This window comes from Poromitra crassiceps, assembly GCF_964638095.1.
Source record: "Poromitra crassiceps genome assembly, chromosome: 5".
Taxonomy (NCBI): Eukaryota; Metazoa; Chordata; class Actinopteri; order Beryciformes; family Melamphaidae; genus Poromitra; species Poromitra crassiceps.
In genome coordinates, this window is record NC_139642.1 from 39,235,128 (window position 1) to 39,259,605 (window position 24,478).

The following is a 24,478-nucleotide window of genomic DNA, read 5'->3' on the forward strand; positions in this document are numbered from 1 at the left end:
TATCTGAACATTACAATGTTTCCTTTCTTTTTAATTGTTTTCTATGTTTTTCTCTTTTCCCCTCGCAATGGACGTAATGTGACTATCATTATGCCATTAGCTTTGAGATAGATCTAATCTTAGACGAGTGCTAACAAAGCCTGACTGACTAATGGGGTTTAATAAGTGTAAACAGTGTCAGACTGTTTGCTTAACTCAAACAGGCCGCAGTTAGACAGAGTGTGAGAGAGCTCAGAGGATAATATTCCCCCTGACTTCCTGCATGATGAGTGGACCGTGCAGTAATGAACCTCAGGGTCTTACGCTCCGCTGCTTTGTTTTCTTCACAGTGTCTGCTCTCACTGTCAGTCCTCCAACACCTCTCCATTCCTTCCTCACTACACACAATTCGACTGAGACACAGAGTTCCCTTATTTTGGAACGACCGGAACTTTCCATGTCCTTGTCTTGCGGCCTAAAATAGGCTGTCCCTTTTTCCCCGCAATGGTGTTCCTGGGGGGGGGGGTGTTTTTTTTAGAAGTTTGTTTCATATATAGACTGCAAGAAGCAGCACCCCTGTAGCAGATAGACACCGTATCCAGTTGCAGGGAACAAACTTGTGGCCTTCCAGTGAAAAGCAGAGATGGGAAAATGTACACATTCTTTACTTAAGTAGAAGTGCAGTTACTTGTGTAAAAAAAAAAAGGCTCTGGTAAAAGTAGAAGTACTGATTCAACTTGTTTACTCAAGTAAAAGTAAAAAAAATACACGCTCTGAAATGTACCGTAAGTAAAGTAAAGTACTGTTTCAAATTAAAAAAGTATTTCTACACTACCGGCTGTTTCTGTGCAAAGCTAACTGAAACTCACGCCATATTAATATAATTCATAGACTATTACACTTAAAAGATCCCCTCCAAAGATGTTTTAAGATGTACAGTATAAAGACTGTAATTTGATTAATAATTGGTGTGATATGGTTTTTCCACAAAACAGGTGCACATAATGCATGAAAGCTGGGAGAGCACGAGACAAGAGAGACAGACAAACAATATTAGATCGTTTTTGTCTGTTGTGCATTAAAACTAAAGTAACTAGCCTGTTTTGAAAATGTAGTAGAAAGTACAGATAAGTACAGTACAGGGAGCAAAAATAGAAAAGTTGTCAGCAAATTACCGATACCTGAAAATTTTACTTGAGTACAGCAACAGACTATTTGTACTTAGTTACTTCTTATCTCTGGTAACAGGACAGTCTCTCTAACCGCCCCTCACTTTACAAGGTCTACCTTGATCATCCTTAGCTTAGCTTTGTGTAGACTTTATAAAATGGTCTCTGCTTGTCTCTTTCAGAAACCACCTGTGGTATTGCTTCTTCACAGTCTATCAGATCATGAAGGAGACTGGAGTATCCTCCCTCTGCTGCCTTAGTAAGTGCAACAGAGCTTTCTGGTTTAAATTACCTGATTAACCAAAGATTTGAGGCTGCAAAATGTGGCCAGAATAACACAAACAGCAAAATGGTGTCTTCTCACAGGTGGGTGCTTTTGCGTTTTGGCGGCATTTAGTTCCTTTAGCCATGGTTTAGGTTCAGCACCTCTTCAGAAGGCTACTGTATGTAAATCACTGCTGACACGATAACTGATCTCTCACCCGATGGATCTGTAACGATGACAGTAAGCCTATTGGCAACATGTTTGTAGTCATCCAGTGGTCTGAACAGCATGATAATGATGGTATGTATGTGTATGCTCTGGTCTCCTCAATAACCAAATATGTACCAGTATTGCATAAATAATTTAGAGAGCTGCCAAAATAGCGATGGAATCTGTCTTTTCTCCTGCCATGATAAAGACTGAGGACCCAGATGACCAAAAGCCAAAGTGTTACAAAGACACCCTCCATGAAAGAAGTGTGTATGCTGGTGTTGCTTTTATAGCCTCTCTGCCCTCTAGGGAAAACTGTGTGGCTGCTTTGGTCTGACTGGGTCAGGAGCCGCAGTATGGTCACTCAGAGCGGGCTGGAATAAAAATACAAATTTTGTAGGTTTTCTCTGTACATGGATATGTTCAATTGATAATTTATCATTGTTGTAAGCTGTTTGAACTAAGGGTAGAGCACTGCCATTTGGCAAATTTGTTGATGCATTTATTTTTATTTTATTTTTATTTTTTGTCTCCTAAGTTTATCTCGCTCCTTTGGCAAAAACTCATCCTGGATTATATTTCTTGAGGAGGAAACCCATGTGAAGATGACTAAACTCGTTCAGGTCCTCGCAAAGTTTGACTGGAATAAAGTGAGTACCGGTATATACTAATTTGCACTTCTCACTCTCTCTCTTCTCTGCCAAATTCATCAAGGCTAAAGATTTCTGTTTCAAGCTCCAAATTGGTTGTTTATCATTGGCTCTATTAGAGGCATCAGGTTGGCTCCGGTTCCAGGGCAGCTGCTGAGCTTCACTTCTTAGTAAACTGGCTGGAACTTATCAGACATAATGAGTCACTCCAACTGGAGATGTAGATTGGAACAGTTGGAACATGGAACACGGAACACTGTGAAAAACATTGGATAAATGTCAGTCAGAAAGTGATGAATTGGCGTTGTGATGAAAAGTCACATTACTTGTTTTTTAACCAAGTATAGCAAACTAGCTTTTCCCACCAATTATATTTGCTTCATGAATTCTTTATTAATCTTTTTCTGAACAAGAAGTGAGGTCTCCAGACCATATTTCAAGCTGAAGGCCACTCATGCATAATCCGATCATCCCCTGACGACAGTCAAGTCCTAGCATAACGTGGTCAGTCAAAGTCCTAGTATGACGTCTGCTATGACGTCAAATATGACGTCAGTTAATCCTCATATATATAGCAAGGGTTCTACGTCACCTCTCTCTCTCTGGCCGATCATAGCAGGAGTAGCTTCACGGCAGTCCATCTCCCTCGAAGCCGTCCTCCGAAGCGTTGTTTTGCACCAGATCTGCAGACCGAATCAGCACCCACAAGCCTTCTCTACCCGTGGAAGACGTTGGCGAAGCGACCGGACCACAGGCTGCCAGCATAGCCCCGACGAGAAGGCCCAGCGCGCGTTCCCGTGGCACGGGGCGCGCCACTGCGACGGCCCCGGTAGGAGAGCAGAAGACGAAGCGCCGCGCCGTGGACGCCCAAGAACGCGTGCGAGCGTGCCGGAGGGAGAGGCCGCTCGTCGCGGACGTGCGAGAGGCCGCGGGCGAAGACCAGTAGAGGCAGCTGCCCCGAGAGCCGGGAGCCGCTGGGGAAATGCAGGCCGCGGGGCCGCCGCGAGACGCCACGTACTTCCTGGTCGCACTGACCTCCAGGCCGTCGGGCAGATTCACGGTGATTGACGGGAACCGGCTTGGAGAAGCGCTGAAGCTGGAGTGCCGTAGCATCTCGGGCACTCTGGGCAGACCGAAAGGTCCATGGGGCGAACGGTTCATTCTGGCGGCAATAGCTGAAATGTAGTGCAATTTGCTTTCCCTTCCAAATCCAGCGACGTAAAATAATCCATTCACGAAAAGAATAAGCACTCCCAGGAATACATGGACGAGAAAAGTTTAACGTTACATGCAGTTAAGCAGAAAGTCGCACTCTGCAGTAAAACTCGCATCCATGTAACGTTAATCCATCGGGTGTCCTGTTCTTTCTGTCACGAAGACTATAATCCACCAGATCACATGACGTTTTGTCATCAAGTCTTTAATCCACCGTCACACTTCAGGACATCCTCTTAATCCAAAACAGAGTGTGAAAAGTAGTTGTCTCTCTCCTTGTTGTTGTGTTTGTGAAACTGAGGTTTACGGTAACCAGAGACCTTTTATTGTAAAGATGCGACAGCACACAGCCAATCCGCCATTTTGGAGACTAAGCTTCTGCCCCAGCAAGGAGCCGTATTTCAGGCCAAAATGGCCGCAGCGCTGTTTTCAAAAAGGCACTATATACTCTTGCCTTCTCATTCTCAATTATCTTTGCTGTTACACGCAGCTGAGTTTGTTTATTTTCTACCTCTGGGTCCCCAGTGACCCCATGTGACTGATGGTGACTGATAAATTAAATTAGGAAGCTTCTGTGATGATGACAATGATAATTTCTTAACTTTAGCCGATCTGAGGGGGTTTATTTGAACAACAATCTTAAAAAAACAACTCCACTATCACCCCCCCTTCCTGGAGCCCGACGACACCTTCATAATACCAGACTCGCTGTTAGTCGTCTTGGACATGGACGAGGGGATGTTAGGTTTCATAGTGGACGGACATGACCTAGGGGTGGCGTTCGGAGGACTTAAGGGCAGGAAGGTGTACCCCGCAGTGAGCGCCGTGTGGGGACACTGAAATACGAACCCGGTACATAAACGGACTCGATCCGGATCCCCTCCCTCTGATGGACCTGTGCAGGCGCTCCGTGCGGGCGGCTCTAGGAAGGGACCGCCTGAGCAGAATCCACGGACTGCCCCTGCCCGCCTCTCTCAAGAGCTACCTGCTCTACCAAGGACGGGGTTGACGACCACAGCACACCGAGCATACCCCGGAGGACCAGTCACCCGTGGATGCGAAAGGACCCATGAGGAAAGTATCAGTACTTCAGCATTTAAACGGGCAATCTACCAGTCCAGTAAAATCAGACGTATTCTCATCTCTTTAATACTCCGTCTGCCCGCAACGGCCCGCCCCACCAAACAGAAATACTGTCTTACATTGCTCTGAAAACACCACATGTACCGTAGGTGTCCCTCGTGCGTTGACTACCGTAAATTCCGGACTATAAGGCGCACCGGTATATAAGCCGCAGCACCAAAATTGACTATTTTTTTCTTATATAAGCCGCACCGGTCTATAAGCCGCGGGTGTTTTGATGTTTAATTACCATTTCAATCATGAGAGACTCGTAATATAATTTTAACAAACTTTATTGAATCAGAATAGACAGTTTGAGTATGGCGTATGACTCCATGATGTGACGCTCCTCTTGCTTATGAGAGAGGGGCGTCAGTGCTGTATGAGATAGGACATCCCCCCTAAGGGGATTTGTTTCCAACAGGAGTCATGACATTGGTGGTGATCTGGGGAGGTGGTGGGATGAAGCTTTTTGCTCTGGAGATGCTGGATGAATGCGTGATGCTGACACAAGGTGAGTGATGACTGCACAAGTGTGATTTAAGCTGTGGTGATGGGGGCTTTATATAGTACCAGGAGAAGGGCATTTATGATGTCATAACTGATGTCATTTATGATGTCATAACTGATGTCATTTGGGAGAAGGGCATTTATGATGTCATAACTGATGTCATTTATGATGTCATAACTGATGTCATTTGGGACGTCATGGAGAAGGTGACGTCGGAGATGGAGACGTCATTTAGTGACGTCATTTGGGCTGAGGGTTATGACAGCATGGGGTGCTCTATTAATGCCTTATTTGGTCTTCCATGATTGAACTACAGTCTGCGACTACACTTCAATCATGAGAGACTCGTAATATAATTTTAACAAACTTTATTGAATCAGAATAGACAGTTTGAGTATGGCGTATGACTCCATGATGTGACGCTCCTCTTGCTTATGAGAGAGGGGCGTCAGTGCTGTATGAGATAGGACATCCCCCAAAGGAATTTAAAGTTATTTCAGGAACTGGGAGAGTGAAAACGGGGGTCATGGAGCTCGCCTGGGGTATGCTTTAGTCAGGTCGTGGGCTGACGGGGGGAGAATTTAGGCATGTCGGGAGATGAGGGGCTGACCGGGTTTTTTTAAGGCAAAGCGGGGTTGCAAGGGCGTGGATGTGGATAGCCCGGGCATGGGCGCATTGATGAGGAAAAGGAGAGTTTGATCACCACCAACGCAGTGCTTGTTGCCTCTTTAGTCATGGAAGGAGGGATCTTTGGGCTGATAATATGGTGTCTTGCTCTGGTCGAATGAAAGATGCATAGGCGGATGAGGACCAGCGCCCCAGTTGTTGAAGGGAGGCGGAGGACGCCCCCTGCATGGCTGCTGATGTGGCTGCTCCGATCCTGAAGGAGTGACTGGAATAGTTCTCTGCAGGGATGTTGCATTTCTGGAGTGTGGTCTTGAAGTGAAGGATGAACCAGGATCCTGTCATGTGATGATGGGGAGAGATGAGGAAAAGGGGGCCAAGGGCTGATTGAGGTTTATGCAAATGCCGGAATGATGGGTTATGCAGATTGTCGGGACATTGGCTGACTTGTCAGGACGTGGGCTGACTGAAGTTTAAGCAGGATGCAGGGATAATGGGTTGAGCAAGTTGTCAGGATGTGGACTGACTTCTCGGGATGTGGGCTGACAGGTTTAAGCAGAATGCAGAGATAATGGGTTGAGCAAATTGTCAGGACGGGGGCTGACTTGTCAGGACATGGGCTGACTGATGTTTAAGCAGAATGCAGGGATGATGGGTTGTGCAAATTGTCAGGACGTGGGCTGACTGAGGTTAAGCAATGGCAAGGACACTTATGGGGTTATATGCAAATTGCCCGGGCATGGGCACCAAACGGGGATTGGGAGAGAAGACCGCCACCAACGAAATGCATTAATACTTCCTACCGATCATGGAAGGAGGCATCTTTGGGCTGATAATATAGCAGCTTGCTCTGGATGGATGTAGGACGCATGGCTGATGAGGACAGCGGCCCAGTTGTTGAAGGGAGGACCCCCCCGGGAGGGGACCACCCCCCCCAAAAGAAAAAGGTCAGCGATGACCTGCATTTTTTAAGGTCAGTAATGACCAAGGTCGCAACAACCTGCATGAGCATAGCCAGCAATGGCTTAAAGATGCAATATTTAACCTTTAGCATTATATTATTATGGCATGAAAATGTCTAAAAATGAGTAGACATAATGTTATATTCTTTAGTTGTGCACTTACTTTATCCCAAATTGTATGAGGCAAAGATAGGCTTGATATTTTTCTCATAGTTTTCCTATCTATCCGTTCTATTCCTAATAGATGCACGTTCTGATTTGTGCATTTTGACATTTGGAATATTAAAGGTGGGCTGACCATTGTTAATAAGTACGTTTTCCCCTTGGATTTGACTTTTAAGTTGCGTGTCTACAGTATGTCTATTATGGGCCTTTTTCATTTGTTTTGACAGTCGTGTACTGTCACTTCGGGAGAGTTGCACCCGCACCCTCGGCTGAGCTGTTGTACGGTGGACTTAGTTCAGTTGAGGCAGAGACTGGCTGTGGAGACACGCGGTTTTCGTGCCATGACCTTTTTGATTAGTTTTGACGTCCAGCGGGAGGGGGAGCAGTGAATGTGCTGCATCTGTAGAAAGTTTTAAGTCATCGGCAGACGAGATGATTTCGTCGTAGAAAAATGAGATTCCGTTCCAATTTTCTAAGAGGTGTGCCCAGGGGGTATACTTTTGCTGAAGCCACTGTGCTGTGCCCGGCTATATGCTTTGCTGGAGCCACTGTGCTGTGACCAGGGAGGAGCTCTGCTGAAGCCACTGTGCTGTGACCGGGGATATGCTTTGCTGAAGCCACTGTGCTGTGACCAGGGAGGAGCTCTGCTGAACCCACTGTGCTGTGACCAGGGATATGCTTTGCTGAAGCCACTGTGCTGTGACCGGGGAGGAGCTCTGCTGAAGCCGCTGAGCTGTGCCCAGGGATATGCTCTGCTGAGCCACTGCTGTGACCGGGATACAGTGTTGCCAGATGGCAAATGTTGAATTATCGTACCAGAGGGTCAAAATTATCGTTTTTGGAGTGAAATTATCGTACGCCCCCTCCCCAGCGCGCGTGCCTTCGGCGCGCCTATGTCGGGGGGCTGCGCTGATCACAGGCTACTTTTTGGACTTGGCATGATTTTTCAACACTGTGGTCTCAGCCTGCGTTGCAACAACAACAAAACACCCTGCACGTATTAGCTGCAAATATGTTTGTTTGAAGAGATTATTGTATAAACAGATAGAGTGATAGACGTAGGATTCGTCTAAGTGTCACGAAATGATGAGATTCTCGTACGTTTGGGGGATTTGGGGATTATTGATCGTACATCGTACAGAGGTCAAAATTATCGTACAGGTACGATGATTATCGTACAGGTACGATGATTATCGTACGTCTGGCAACGCTGCCGGGATATGCTCTGCTGTAGCCACTGTGCTGTGACCAGGGATGTGCTCTGCTGAATCTACTGCGCCGTGACCGGGGAATGAGCTCTGCTGACCTGACGAGTTATGCATAACGGAAAGCCGGGTGATGCTGCACTGCACATTAAAGCCGTGGTGGACTGGGAGGAGCACCTTTTGTTTATGATCGAGACTGAAGCTTCGTATGCATTTGCAATACCAGAGTAAATCTCGTAGAGGAAGATCGATTCCCTACTGGGAGAAAGTAGGGAACTCATGGTGCCTCTTTTCTGCAACCATTCACCTCTAGAATACCCCCCAAAAAAAACTTAATTCAAGCATATGCTGAAGCCAGAACCACCCGCGAGCATTTTTCGGTTGAAAAGACGTTTAAATTTGAAAGTGAAAGTTTTTTCACCCACTATTTGCAGACGTTTATTGAACTTTCAGATTTAGACCATATTTCACCAGGATCTTAAATTAAAATATCAGCGCGCACACGGGATTCGAACCCCGCTTTCCCACCTTCAAGCCAGTCCGCTCTAGCGCTGAGCTATACATTTTCTTATATTTTGAAGGACGGCAACAGCAGAACTGATGATTATCGCCATTTTGCCTGAAGCATGCGACGGGAGACGATAGTGTCGCATCTTGCATTTGCAATGCGCATCTTTGGCAACGCTAGACCAGCCACGCGCATGCGCAGTATAGCATGGAAGGCCGGTGGCCAGCCAGGTAGCTAGCGCGCTACTCAGCATGGCCGGAAAAGTTTACAAGGGTTATACTTTATCTAAATGACTGGGATTGGATCGATGGATTGGATGCGTAAGAGAGGAACCATGCTATGAAAAAGAAAAGGTTGACTGGAAACTGGGACTAGAGGCATGTTGTTAAAACCCGAATGGACACGGGAGAGGGAAGCGGCCGTATGCCGTATGCCGTATGCTAAGGGATTGGCACCCGGCCTGAAATGAGTGCAGCAGCAATGCCGCAACGTTGACTGAAACCAGGGACTAAATGCATGTTTGATAATACCCGACCGGACGCGGGAGAGGGAAGCGGCCGTATGCAACAGGGCAGAGTTGCTCGGGGATTGGCACCCGGCCTGCAATGAGTGCGGCCGCCGGAAGAGACGCCGGCTGAAAAGGGGGGATACGACCTGAAACCTGGGGCAGGGCTGTTTGGGCTGCTGCCGTGGGGAGCGTCCTCGGCCGGGCATCGATGTCGATGAGGGACCCGACCAGTGAAGACATCGTTGCGATCAGGGGATCTTGGAGCCTGGAGGGGCTGGAGCCTTGGCGCGTCCGCCGAGGAGCCGGCGGTCGTGGTGCGCTTCGCTGGGCCTTTCTTGGAGGTGGACTTCTGGGCTCTTTTGCTGCGGCCACGGCCTCCGGAGTGCTGTGCGGACTGAGATCCGGGGGAGGTGGACTTCTGGGCTCTTTTGCCGCGGCCACGGCCTCTGGAGTGCTACGCGGACTGAGATCCGGGCGAGACGACTTGGACCTCCGTGGCGCTGGATCTCCTTTTGCGGCTGCGGCCCCTGGTGAGAGGAGCGCCCCTTGTGACGCCGAAGATGAAGCCTGGGGATTGGAGATTTGCCCGGGGCTGGTCGGGGCGTTGATCGTGCTCTGGAGGAAGGCGTCCAGGCGGGGTTGACCCTTTGCTGCTCGTCTTCAGACTCAGACATGATGATGGACTGAATGAAGCTTTTTGCTCTGGAGATGCTGGATGAATGCGTGATGCTGACACAAGGTGAGTGATGACTGCACAAGTGTGATTTAAGCTGTGGTGATGGGGGCTTTATATAGTACCAGGAGAAGGGCATTTATGATGTCATAACTGATGTCATTTATGATGTCATAACTGATGTCATTTGGGAGAAGGGCATTTATGATGTCATAACTGATGTCATTTATGATGTCATTTATGATGTCATAACTGATGTCATTTGGGACGTCATGGAGAAGGTGACGTCGGAGATGGAGACGTCATTTAGTGACGTCATTTGGGCTGAGGGTTATGACAGCATGGGGTGCTCTATTAATGCCTTATTTGGTCTTCCATGATTGAACTACAGTCTGCGACTACACATGTAATGGTTCGTGCACAGAGAGGAATGTCGGGAAAGAGATGGCTGTTTGGGGAAGCTCCCATTTATTAACATTTCAACAAAACAAGCATTACGGTAGGCTATAAGAAGCTCCCATTTATTAACATTTCAACAAAATAAATACCGTAGCTATAAAAAATAAAACAATAATAATAATAATAAAACAATCCTCAAAAGGATAATGTGCTGTAAACAATAAAACAATCCTCAAAAGGATAAAGTGCTGTAAACAATAAAACAATTCTCAAAAGGTTAAGGTAAGGTGCAGTAAATAACTGGAAAACAATAATATAACAATCCTCAAAAGGATAAGGTGCTGCCAACAATGAAACCAGGTACCGTAATCCTTGTCTTCATCTTTTAGGTGAAGGTGCAGCAAACGGCTGTAAACAGAGTCAAAGTCAAGTCACTAATCCTCGTCTTCCTCTTCTTCCTCCGTACTGAAACCAGCAAAGTCCTCAACTTCAGTGTCGGAAACGAACAGGTTCAGGGTGGCTTCGTCAACCACTCTCCTCTCTCCTTCGTTGTCGCTCTCAAAACCAACGAACTCCTCTTCGTCACTGTCGGAATCGAACAGCCTCTGAAGGCCCTCAGCTGTGGCGGCGTCCTCCTCTTCATCACGCAGCAGTCCAGCCTTTCGGAACCCGTTGGTGATCGTGGATGTTTTAACACTCCTCCACGCTGTCAGGACCCACTGGCAAACTTGTGCGAAAGTTGCTTTTCGCATGCGCCCTGTTTTTGTGAATGATTTGTCGCCGCTCGTCATCCACGTCTCCCACTCAACGCGTAGTGCCACTTTGAATGCGCGATTGACACTGATGTCGAGTGGCTGCAGATGCTTGGTCGTGCCCCCAGGAATCACAGCTGGAATGGAGTTTGTGGTCTTGATGGCTGCTTTCACCGAATCTGTTATATGAGCCCTCATGCTGTCCAGAACGAGCAAAGCTTTCTTTTGGTGAAAGAATCCTCCAGGGCGCTTGACGTAGCACTCAGCCAACCACTCCTTCATGACACTTTCCATCATCCACCCTTTCTTGTTGACTCTGACGCATATCCCACTGGGAATTTTCTCTTTCGGCATCGTAATCCGCTTGAAAATCACCATTGGCGGCAGCTTTGCTCCAGATGCTGTGCAGCCGAGAACACAAGTGAAATTCGTTCTCTCGTGCCCAGTGGTTCTCAATGTGATCGACGATTCACCTTTCTTGTTAACAGTGCGAGTGAGTGGCAGGTCGAACGTCAAAGGCACTTCATCCATGTTTATGATCTGCTCCGGTTCGATGGAATATTCCTTGATCTTCCTTTGTGTGTATTCGCCGAAGTTTGCGATTTTCTCCTGGTAGTCGGGAGGGAGTTGTTGGCACACAGTCGTCCGCGCCCTGACGGACAGTCCCTTTCGTCTCATGAATCGGAAGCACCAAGATGGCCCACCTCTGAAATGTTCAATTTTCATCTCGGTGGCGACTGTTTTGGCCTTCAGTCGGATCTGCACCGTGGAAACGCCTCGGCCGTCTGCTCTCTGGGTCAACACCCAGTCTTCAAGGGAATCTTCTAGTTCCGGCCATCTGCTTTTATGGCCTCTGAAGGACTTTTTGGTCTTCTTACACTGAGACAGTTCCTCCTGCTGCTTCTTCCAACGTCTCACCATCGACTCATTGATGCTCAGGGTACGCGCTGCTGCTCTGTTTCCCTCTTTTAGTGCGAGTTCGACTGCTTTCAGCTTGAAAGCTGCGTCGTGTGAATTTCTGCGTACCTTCCCCATTGTAAGTGAGAGAGAGACTGCTCGTCTTGTTGTGATTCCGGGCGGCTGATGAACTTTGAACCGGTAGGAGTAACCGGTTGATTTCCGCCAATGATGTCAAGTCTTTAATACACAAAGGCAATTCAAGGTGCTTTACAAAAAAATAATCGAAAAAACAAGCAGCAAAGCAATGCACATAAAATGTGCTGATGAAGCTGTGTAACCTGTAAAATCCATCGATTTTGGAGGTCACCGAGTGGCCGTTTGCTTACCGTAATTACCATATGTAAGGGTTCACGCACAGAGGGGATTGTTGGCTGTTTGAGGAAGCTCCCATTTACCGTATTACCATAACATTTCAACAAAACAACATAACACAACACCTTTGTTTATTTCGACAGTGCACACAGTGTCCGCGGTGTGGTGAAAAGAGGGCAACAGAGGAAATTAAAACAGAAGTGGATTTATAGGTAGAAAGAGTGCTAAAAAAGAGAGATTTTATTTGTATTTGGAATTTTTTTTCTGAAAAAATCCATAGATAAGCCGCACCGTTATATAAGCCGCAGGGGCCAAAAAACGGGAAAAAAGCCGCGGCTTATAGTCCGGAATTTACGGTATATAAAGCGAAGCTGACTGACAAGTTATTTGGCCTGTGATCTGACTATTCTATCCAGTGGGCATCTCAGCCTGCCTATTTTCGACGCCTAAGCGGAAATCGCTTTCTGGCAAATGGCCAGCGGGAGTCACAATAATAATAATAATAATAATAATAATAACAATAATAATAATAACCACGCAAGGGGCCATTCTAACACCCCTGGCCCATGGAGCTTGTCTGAGCATCAGCTAGAATGAGCGTTACTGCATAACTTTCGGACCGAAGCCAGACGGCCCAGGGAATGCTGACGTCTCTCCGTGTTAAGCTACCCGGTCTTAATACACCACTTCCTGTTCTTAACGAATTTCAAAGTAAAATGCCTCTGGCATTTCTTCAGAAGCAGAATCAGAATGACTTTAATTCTCAGCCTGCCTATTTCCGACGCCTAAGCGGAAATCGCTTTCTGGCAAATGGCCAGCGGGAGTCACAATAATAATAATAATAATAATAATAATAATAATAATAATAATAATAATAATAATAATAACAACAACAATAATAATAATAACCACGCAAGGGGCCATTCTAACACCCCTGGCCCATGGAGCTCGTCTGAGCATCAGCTAGAATGAGTGTTACTGCATAACCTTCGGACCGAAGCCAGACGGCCCAGGGAATGCTGACGTCTTTCCGTGTTAAGCTACCCGGTCTTAATACACCACTTCCTGTTCTTAACGAATTTCAAAGTAAAATGCCTCTGGCATTTCTTCAGAAGCAGAATCAAAATGACTTTAATGATCCCCGAGGGGAATTCGGGACAGGTTACAGTAGCTCGCTCACAGAACACACATAGCTTAAAATAAAATAAACAGTAGTAAATGCAATGCAAATGCAATATTAAGCAATAAGCAGAAGAAAGAAAAAGAAAAAAAAAAAAAAAAACACAACATAGCATAGAATAACTAGTAAATGCGCTAGAAGCAAAAATAAGCGGAATGTCTAAGTAGCAAAATACAAAATACGTCAGGTAAGTATACATTCCGTGTCAATTATCATTATTGCACCCTGGACTATATTAAGTCGGCTTGCCCTATACACTACACGTGGCTCAGCCAGGCACAGTTAACCTATCGGCTGTGAGCGTCTCCGAGGTGCTCTTTTAAGAGAGGCATTAAATAGACCAATGGCCACAGGCAGGAATGATTTCCTGTGCCTCTCCGTACTGCATCTAGGTGGAATCAGTCTCTCACTGAATGTACTCCTGTGTTCGACTAGCACGCCGTGGAGTGGGTGCGAGTCATCGTTCATGATGGAGTGTAGCCTGGACAACGTTCTCTTCTCTGACACCGCAGTCAGAGAGCCCAGATCCAGCCCCACAATGTCCCTGGCCTTACGGATCAGTTGTTGAGTCGTTGGCATCCGCTGCCCTCAGCCTGCTGCCCCAGCACACAATAGCATACAGGAAGGCACTAGCCCCCCTTCTGCCCCTTCTCGTCCATGGCTCACTACGTCAAGCTCAGGCCTCGGACCGGCCCCTCGGCTCCCCTGTTCCTCATCGCACCCTGTCACCACATGACAAGATCCTGGTTCACCCTGCACCTCAAGCAGACGCTCCAGCAATGCAACCTCCCGACGAAGAACTACTCCAGCCACTCCTTCAGGATCGGAGCGGCCACCTCGGCCGCCGAGCAAGGAGTGTCCTCCGCCTCCCTCCAGCAAATGGGCCGCTGGTCCTCATCGGCTTTCTCCAGCTACATCTGTTCCTCACCGCACCTTGTCACCACATGACAAGATCCTGGTTCATCCTGCACCTCAAGCAGACGCTCCAGCAATGCAACCTCCCGACAAAGAATACTCCAGGCCGCCGAGCAAGGAGTGTCCTCCGCTTCCCTCCAGCAAATGGGCCGCTGGTCCTCATCGGCATTCTCCAGCTACATCCGCCCGGAGCAGGCGGCCATACTGGCGGCCCAAAGAACCCTCCTCCCTTAAATCGGTGAGCATGGCAACAAACAGTGTCCCGGACTTCCGTGCCGAAAAATGTCTCGTTGGTGGTGGCCCCCCGAAAGCATGGCGCCCAGTAAGGCGCAGTAAATTCCCCGGTTCATTTTTGGGGGGGGATAGAGAAAGAGAGAGTCGGAGAAAGTCAGGGTAGTTGCGCCAAGGCAGCCAAGTAGGCCAAGCCGGGAAGCGCCAAGCTAAACTTTAATGTACCAAGATCGAAGGCCCGACCGAGTTGGGAGCGCCAGCCGCAAATAGCTGTAAGTCGCTAAAAAGGTTGAAGGCCGGAAAAGTACAATCGCGAAGCGCCAAGGCGGCCAGGTAGGCCAAGCTGGGAAGCACTATCGCGAGGTGCCCGACCGAGTTGGGAGCGCCAGCCGCAAATAGCTGTAAGTCGCTAAAAAGGTCGAAGGCAGGAAAAGCATGTACCAAGGCCCGACCGAGTTGGGAGCGCCAGCCGCAAATAGCTGTAAGTCGCTAAAAAGGTCGAAGGCCGGAAAAGTACAATCGCGAAGCGCCAAGGCGGCCAGGTAGGCCAAGCTGGGAAGCGCTGTCGCGAGGTGCCCGACCGAGTTGGGAGCGCCAGCCGCAAATAGCTGTAAGTCGCTAAAAAGGTCGAAGGCAGGAAAAGCATGTACCAAGAACGAAGGCCCGACCGAGTTGGGAGCGCCAGCCGCAAATAGCTGTAAGTCGCTAAAAAGGTCGAAGGCCGGAAAAGTACAATCGCGAAGCGCCAAGGCGGCCAGATAGGCCAAGCTGGGAAGCGCTATCGCGAGGTGCCCGACCGAGTTGGGAGCGCCAGCCGCAAATAGCTGTAAGTCGCAAAAAAAGGTCGAAGGGAAAAGTACAATCAACTACTGGCGCCTGCAGATCTCAATTAACCTCCGGTAATCAGATCTTCCTTTTGGGGGATCTCCTAGCCTATGCAGGTGCCCTCCTCTTGCCTCAAGAGCAGCGCCACTGGCCAATGGAGTCAAGCGCCAAAGTATTTGCCATGCATGCCGATTGCTAAATAAAGTTTGTCTAATCCTACCAACTGGCCTCTCATGATTGAAGTGAGGTCTCCAGACCATATTTCAAGCTGAAGGCCACTCATGCATAATCCGATCATCCCCTGACGACAGTCAAGTCCTAGCATAACGTGGTCAGTCAAAGTCCTAGTATGACGTCTGCTATGACGTCTGCTATGACGTCAGTTAATCCTCATATATATAGCAAGGGTTCTACGTCACCTCTCTCTCTCTGGCCGATCATAGCAGGAGTAGCTTCACGGCAGTCCATCTCCCTCGAAGCCGTCCTCCGAAGCGTTGTTTTGCCCCACCCACCTCCCCAGTCCGCCACCAACGAGTCTTGACTCCTGATCCCCCACGGGGGGGGGGGATCTCCTAGCCTATGCAGGTGCCCTCCTCTTGCCTCAAGAGCAGCGCCACTGGCCAATGGAGTCAAGCGCCTAGCCTATGCAGGTGCCCTCCTCTTGCCTCAAGAGCAGCGCCACTGGCCAATGGAGTCAAGCGCCAAAGTATTTGCCATGCATGCCGATTGCTAAATAAAGTTTGTCTAATCCTACCAACTGGCCTCTCATGATTGAATTGTATTTATCTTCATGGCCTGATAGCAGATTTAGCAGTTTTTCATGGCTAATTGTAGTTTGACAACACACTCGCATGCTTTAGTAGGCTTTCCACTGAAACAAGACCTGCTTTAGTAAGCTTTCCACTGAAACAAGACATGCTTTAGTAGACTTTCCACTGATACAAGACATGCTTTAGTAGACTTTCCACTGAAACAAGACCTGCTTTAGTAGACTTTCCACTGAAACAAGACATGCTTTAGTAGACTTTCCACTGAAACAAGACCTGCTTTAGTAGACTTTCCACTGAAACAAGACATGCTTTATTAGACTTTCCACTGAAACAAGACCTGCTTTAGTAGACTTTCCACTGAAACAAGACATGCTTTAGTAGACTTTCCACTGAAACAAGACATGCTTTAGTAGACTTTCCACTGAAACAAGACATGCTTTAGTAGGCTTTCCACTGAAACAAGACATGCTTTAGTAGACTTTCCACTGAAACAAGACATGCTTTAGTAGACTTTCCACTGAAACAAGAACCCAAAACGTTGCTAATTACTCTTGGATGTGAGGCCTTTGCTCTGCCTGAGAAAAGCGACGCATAAAAATGAGTAGAGCAATTTTTATATTCATGCTGGGGCATTTTGGAACCTGCACGCTGTTTCAATTCCAAGTCAGAGATGGAATTCATTATTGTGTCAGTATCTGTGACTTTGCCCTGAGGAGGAAGAGACAATGAATACAACATCTTATGATTTGATTCATTACAACATGCCCTAAGGCACAGACTTGTGAGCCCTCTCTCACAGGTGTTACAATTCAATATGACCAGCTTGGCTGGTATTGTGCTAAACAAGACAAAAACATCAGCTCTCTTCAGAATATATCAAGGATGCACGGCTTGTCTCATTTCAGAAAGGTCTGAGCTTTCAAATTAGCATTCACAAAGACACCGAGATAGATAGCAAGACAGTTAATTAGATATGCAAATTTTGACACATGTATTGATTAGTTTGATTGACAGGCATAATTCCTGCATTCACAGACATTTAATAGGGCTGGAATAGAAATATTGTTTATGCAAATATTTTTGTAATGTCTGTGAATAATATACATTGGCATTTGGAAGACAAGCAAATAGATGAAGAATATGCATGAAATCTAAATATATTAATATCATACTATCTTGTGGTCAAATTAATCCGTCAATTAATTTGCTACTGCATGAATTCAAATACCTCATTACACACGCATACAAATCTATGGCACTTTCTGAATATAAAGTTATTTTTTACTCCAAATATGCCAAGAAATGTGATGAGAACCTTTGGAACTACATTCTGGCAACTTTCTCATTATTTACACACTCGGTTACTAATGCACAACTTAAGTCACTGGAATGAATTTCAAAGATTTTGTGGCAAGTAGAGTGTGAGGACTCCCAAATTGGGCCAAAAGCACAAATACTGTATGTCATCACAATAAATCCCAGTTATACAGTATTTACAGTAATGGGGGGTGGAGAGAACTGACATGTATCTGGTAATGACGCTGTGCCCATTTCTCAGGAGTGGTTTCTGGGTAAGCCCCTCCACGATGCGGAGTCAACCATCATCCATCATTACGCCTTTGCAGAGAATCCCTCTGTCTTCAAGTACCCAGACTTTGCTGCTGCTTGGGCCTTAAGCATCCCGCTTGTTGCACGGTTAGTTTGTGTATCTGTAGACTTGAACCTGTAGGTTGTTGAGTTCATGTCACAATGCAGTACTGTTTTCTGCTCAACAAATTGGCTATTCACTATATCATTTCATTGTGCACTGCTTTAGAATTGCTGAAAACACTGTTTTTATTATTATTTTAGGCTTGCAAACAAAGTGAGAGACGAGCCACTTAAATCTGACTTCACTATTGACCTGAAACATGAGGTAAGATAACAAATTTTGCCATTAGGTTTTGTATTGAACATCCCAATGAGGTTCCTATAGGCTTTCAGCCATTTTCTCTTATTGATTCCTTGTTTCTCACACTCATGTCAACACCAGCCTACTGTCATTTATTTGTGCATAGAGCAAGGCATGAAATTCATCTAACCTTGAAGCAAAATCTCATTACTTCCTACAATTGTCATGGTGCAGTATTGAGGTTCTTATTTCTTCACAAGGGAATACCATCGAATTTCAGTCCAGGAGGGAACGATGGATTTTGACACTGGATAGACAGGGAATCAAGCTGCTCTGCTGGATTAGGTGGTTCAGTTACAGATGGCATGGAGTTCTTTCGCCAAGATCCAGGGAAAATATTGTATAGCCTTTCCACATGGGAGCATTACTATATTAAGCTATAAGTTTGTCTTTTTTCTTTTTTGCTAAATGTAAGCACTTGCTAGACTGGTGCTAGGACCCTGGGGATGTCAGTGGCAAAGTGAACGTTGAGGAAATGTTTAGGCAGAGAGGAACACCATGACATGAGTGTAGCTTTGCCCCCTGCAAACCATCGTTTCTAAATACTGTAACTGTCTGCAGGGACGTGCAGAGAACATTAGAGGGGCAGGGGCTCAAATTCATAAAAGGGCACTACAGCCGGAGGGCGGCGGCGGAAATTTGAGGCAATTTGAAGGCCAATTTAGGGGTATAACTCATTTTAAATATTCCGATTTTAACCAGATTTAGAGGAATATCTCATTTTAGGATGAGACTTTGACAAACATACATACCTGATTCACGTTGACTGACTGATATATCTGTCAGACTGTGTGCGCCTGTGCTGCTGCTGTCCGTCTGCATGGTTGCTCTGGCTGAGTGGAGTGCGCACTGCTGGAGTGGGTGGGGACGGGCCACGTGCGTTTTTGGGTTGGTGCCTTCAGGGGCGGTTTAGAAAAACACTGCTCCATGCAGAGGCCTATTACAAATGGTGCATTCAAGGCCAAGAGAGCTCGGAAAAGGCAATTCTCTTTGAATGATGCCTTCAGTGATAGCATGGAAAGGGCAATTTCCATACAAAGCATCATTAGAAATGCATTCATGGTCAGGAAAGGGCACTTTTTATTTTATTTTTTCATGTGTCTGAGCTGTTTGTTTTGTTCATGTGTTGTTGGAATGAAAATGAAAAATGTATTATAAGAAAAAAAAGAAAGAAAAAAAAGGCACTTTTTAAAGACTGAAAAAAAGGCAGGGGCTCAAGCCCCCTTTCATGTCTATGTGTGCACGTGCCTGACTGTCTGTGTTCCCAGAAGAGGTTGAAATTGTCAATGTAGGACAATGTAATGGCCTACATTACAATGTAGACAATTGCTGATATTCACAGTACTGATTGTGCTTTCAAGCTTTTTCACGTCAAGGACCCCTGAACTGACACAAATAAGATTAGATTTTAGCGTTTTGATGTTTTATTACAGAAAGTATATGAAACCCATGACCAAAACAGTCATACATTCTGTCATTGTCTTACTTACTTACTAAAGAATTAGAGTGAAAATAAATTATTCTCCTTTTTGCTGGGGGTCCCTGGACCCCACTTTGAGAACCACTGTTCTCTAGGCTATGAGAATGCTTAAATTGGTGGTTTCACCACATTACACAATATGCTTTTACTGTAACTTCTGCCATCTATCTCCTGAAAGCATACTCACCAAATCCTGGATCTTTTTTGTATTCTTACAGGAAAGTGGTAATCCTCACCACTCTTTTTTCCTCCCTCTCCCTCATCCCCTTTTCTCCTTTGTTAGCCCTAGTACACTCACCAGGCTTTTTCAGATTACCTGACACACTGTTGTTCCTAGAGCACGACTGGAGTATTTACCTTGAAAGACAGAAATGATCCTCGCGTCTTAATTTAAAATAAGGCGTTTTGTGTCTACAAGGTGTCGTATCGTGACTCATAATCGGGACAAAATCAATCTCTGTCACCGCAGGTGGCGCTGTACATCTGGGAGAACGGGAAAGGTCCACATCTGACTGCTGTGCCTGAGCTGTGCACAGAACCGGACAACGTGCCTCGAGCCCAGCAGTGTGCCACCACCCTCAGCAGCCTGCCTCCCCTGTGTGTGGGTACCTGCTCCCTCCATCACTCTTAAAAGCATCATTCAGAGAAGGGAAGACGATGATGGTTGTATTACTGAAAAATTGCTGTTGTATATCAGCTGTGAAATGATCATTCTTGTGTTTGGCTTCTTATTTGTCAGATGATAGGAAGGAAGATGAAACAATTGTTTCATTGTGAGGGAGCAAATGACTAGGAGGGTGAAGGGCGGGCCAAGAGTGGCAGTGGCAGATTTAAAGGGACAATAATGCCAGGGGAAATAGTGAACACTTTTATAGGCAGACTTTGTTTTGTGGTCAGAGGCATAGTGGATTTAATATTTTGTGGAGTGCACCGTGCCGCGCAAGAATGGCAGTTGAGAGTGAACAGCCAGGTAAAAAGAAATATCTGGATCTGGGCCAGAAATCGTAAAAAAATGAAATAAAATCCTTTCAGAGGGTTTGTGGTCCTAATTCGATGAAACCGCTGTGAAGGGAGATGCCCGCTTGATAAATCCACTGACATAGGCACACTCTGACACACACTGTAACATTTGGATTAGGTGGCTGGTGAGTAGTCCCGCCTGTCTGACGGCCCAGTATAGATTTATGCCTGTTCTGTATGGTCACCGTTTGTGGGGTAGTACATCATTCCTTTGACATCTGAAACGGGCTTCTGTAAGAATTCTCGCCCCGGACCTATTAGAGATTGTTACACCACATCCTGTGTATTGGTAAATGCTCCGTCAGAATTTGCACTGTAGCTCACGCTGAAGACATTTTTTAATGCATTCTTTCTGTTGTTGATTTAGTTAATCTCTTCGTGTGTGATATACTGTATATATACAGTATAGATTTTTTTTAGCTCGAGCAAAACCATTTCAGCATCCTGACAAGTGCACTTCTATTTTAAGTTGTAGGTCTATTTAGTGATAAAGGGCACAGTGACGCTCCAGTTCCAATTTCGCTCTGTCGCTCTCTTTGCTTTTATTCCTCCACATGCCATCACTCCGGTTCTCATCGTTTGCTATCATCCCTACAGTATTTCCAAGCCGTTGATATGCAGGAAATGCACACCTAATTCAGCGTAAAGCCCTGACACTTCTAGATAATGCTGTAGTTAATATCAGCAGAGTGCATTGTGTCCCTGCAGGTTCAGATGAAGAACCAAAGTCAAGAGGGCCAACGGACCTGAGACCACATACAGAAACATCCAATTCAGATTTCACTCTCAGATGGCAACCACCACTGATTGCTACCACACTTACATAGCAAAGAAAGTTACTCTGGTGTCTGGATCTCAAGTTTCAACCATGTGCCTGCATAGTAGTTACAATTATATTTGATTATACAGTGTTTGATTTGTGCAGCATTTTCATGGGAACATTTCTTTGATTCTTGTCTCTCCCTGCTTTCTCCAAAGGGGGAGCCAGTGAATACAGAGGATATATTTGTTGCTGTGAAAACGTGTAGGAAGTTTCACAGTGATCGAGGTGAGTCATACACCCAAGATGAGCCACCAAAGACAGAACATTTTCCTGAAATGGCACATATTTTTCTCCTGTGTTCTCTCATAATGGATTTGTCATACCTCTGACATCTGTGACTGTGTAAGTGCTTTTTCTCATTATCATGATAAAGTCTTTAACTAAATTGTTCTGCTGTCATGTCTTGAGGCCTGAATTGTAAACCGAGTGGAAGCTGAAAAAATGCTCTGTATATGGTAGCATCCCCCCTTGATGTAGGAAATGCAACATCCAGCATATTTTAAAACATCACTTGACGTTTAGCCATTTCTTGGCGAGCTATGCTTGACATTAGGCTATATACTGTAAATCTGCTTCTCTTCCAACTTGATAAAAAATGTGGCAAGTTGAATGGATAGATTGTATTGCAGATTTCAGAGGGATCAGACAAAATCTACACCATGTTCAAATGATGTCACACAAAACTAATTGCACTGATTATCTTAATTACCATATCCTCTGCCAAGTTATCTTGATCATAAAGTTAGCAGGATTAAAATTAATATTAGAAGATTATCCTAGACCCATAAGGGATACACATGAAAGAGCCTCTCATCTAATTTACTGTTTCACTATGTTTTAAGTCCTTCTAATTTCCTAAAGGGGTGTTTTTCTAGTTGTTTTTGTAAAAGAAAGAAAGAATGGTATTAACATAAAATACACACTGCAACTTTTTAGATATCAGAATTAAAATATTATTGGATTTTGACTAATTGCTTTTTATGGCAGCTCTGGGGAGCACATAGGAATAGTTCATCCCAAAATAAAAATGTCTACTCAATGTTATGCCCACACACAGCGAGCTAGCCTTCTCCAAAACAACTGTGAATGGGGGGAAAAATTAGAGTTCCAAAAAAGGGGGGGGGAAATGCCATAAAATTATGCTAAACAGCATAACCCAAGTGTTAAAGTCGAGCTGAACCCAAAAATGACTTTTCTTTTCTTTTAGTTCAAATTTAATAATGTATGCAAAACAAATAACAACAATCTAATTTCTTTAGTTTTTCACACTTTTTCACATCAAAAGTTCGTTTTTCAAGATTTCATTGATAACAGTAATTTACAGTTTGCTGACGTCACCTAGTACTATCAAATTTCTACCCCATTTCAACCAATCATTTCACGACATGCAGCTGTCAATCAAATCTTCATTTCAGGATCATTTTCTCTTCCAAATGAAGGGGAAAATGGCGCCTAGTGCCTGTCATCTGGCAGAGTTTCTAGCTCATAAACTAACTACTAACTTGAGCAATTATGCAAACTAAATCAAACAGTAATGTCTAAGAATGCAAAGAAATGTAACTGGCTCGTTAAAACATGCATTCCAGGAATGTTATTTACAGTTATAACGATAATGGCGCGCGCCTCCAAGCCTGACAGCTTCCCTGGCTGTCAGGGGTCGTCTCTCGGAGATTCCAGGCGGGCGGGCAGCACCTATGGATCGGATTGTCCGCTCGCTCCGCACGAAGCAGCTGGCTCCCTGGTACTCTGCGGATCCCACTCGCGCAGCATGACAACAGGCTGAATCCCACTTGATTTGGGGGTGGAACACGCCAGGATTGGCCAATGCCAAAGCCAGTCCTCAGAATTGTCAAATAAAATCATCGACACGTATATGGTCTGCCTCTCAATTCGTTTTCAGTGTCCGACGCTCGCGCTGGTGCATTCCGTTCCCGTTCACTTCGACTTTAAGATCACACTTGGGGCTGAAGAGCCTAATATTTACCTCATCAAGTTTTGCAAACATTGGGAGGATTGAAGAAAACATAAGATGTTGTCCTACTCTCCATGTTAATTTTCATCTATTCATCTATCTGTCTCTACTAATATAATTCTATAAACATTTTCTGTGGTCTTTAGTGTTTTTATGCCTCCGCCGGCGGTAGCCAGGCCGGAGGCATTATGGATTCGGGTTGTCCAGAAAAGTACGGACCGTACGTCCGACCGTCCCATGTTCGTTAACGCGATATCTGAGGAACGCCTTGACGGAATTTCATCAAATTTGCCTCAAACGTCGACTTGGACCCAAGGATGAACTGATTAGATTTTGGTGGTCAAAGGTCAATGTTTAAGGTCACTGTGACCTCACGAATGCCATTCTCAAGTTCGTTAACACGATATCTCAGGAACGCCCTGACGGAATCTCTTCCAATTTGGCTCAAACGTCGACTTGCACACAAGGATGAACTGATTAGATTTTGGTGGTCAAAGTTCAATGTCTCTGTGACCTCACGATCGCTGGTTTCATGCTCGTTAATGCGATATCTCAGGAACGCCTTGACTGAATTGATTCCAATTTGGCTCAAACGTTGACTTGGACTCAAGGATGAACTAGTTACATTTTGGTGGTCAAAGGACAAAGGTTAAGGTCACTGTGACCTCACGAATGCCATTTTCAAGCTTGTTAACACGTTATCTCCAGAACGCCTTGACGGAATTTCATCAAATTTGCCTCAAACCTCCAGTTGGACTCAAGAATGAACTGATTACATTTTGGTGGTTAACGGTCAAAGTTCAAGGTCACTGTGACCTCACGAACCCTATTTCCAAACTCGGTAACGCCATATATCAATAACACCTTGACGGAATTTCTTCACATTTGGCTCAAACATCAAAGTCTAGACAGACATGAATGTCGACTGCTCACTTGTTGGCGGAGGCATATATCCGCTGTGTGGTCGTTCTAGTTTGCTTTTGTTTGCTTTTTTGTGTGTGTGCACAAAATGAAAATAAAACATACTGTATCTGGGAGGGAATGTATTGCAATTTATGAAATAACTTGAGTGAATTAATCATTTACTCAGGGAACAAACCAGTCCACATTGCACAGAACCAG

At 45.6% G+C, this 24,478-nt stretch overlaps 1 protein-coding gene across 1 annotated transcript in view; it reads left to right on the forward strand.

Moving 5' to 3' along the window:
* Window positions 1-24,478, forward strand: part of b3glcta (beta 3-glucosyltransferase a) — a 79,604-nt gene that overhangs the window by 41,243 nt on the left and 13,883 nt on the right. Inside the window, exons 5-10 of the mRNA XM_083637768.1 lie at window positions 1,331-1,407; window positions 2,162-2,273; window positions 17,669-17,805; window positions 17,962-18,025; window positions 20,011-20,142; window positions 21,540-21,609. Coding sequence (XP_083493894.1) covers window positions 1,331-1,407; window positions 2,162-2,273; window positions 17,669-17,805; window positions 17,962-18,025; window positions 20,011-20,142; window positions 21,540-21,609 — 592 coding nt within the window. The remainder of the gene's footprint in view (window positions 1-1,330; window positions 1,408-2,161; window positions 2,274-17,668; window positions 17,806-17,961; window positions 18,026-20,010; window positions 20,143-21,539; window positions 21,610-24,478) is intronic.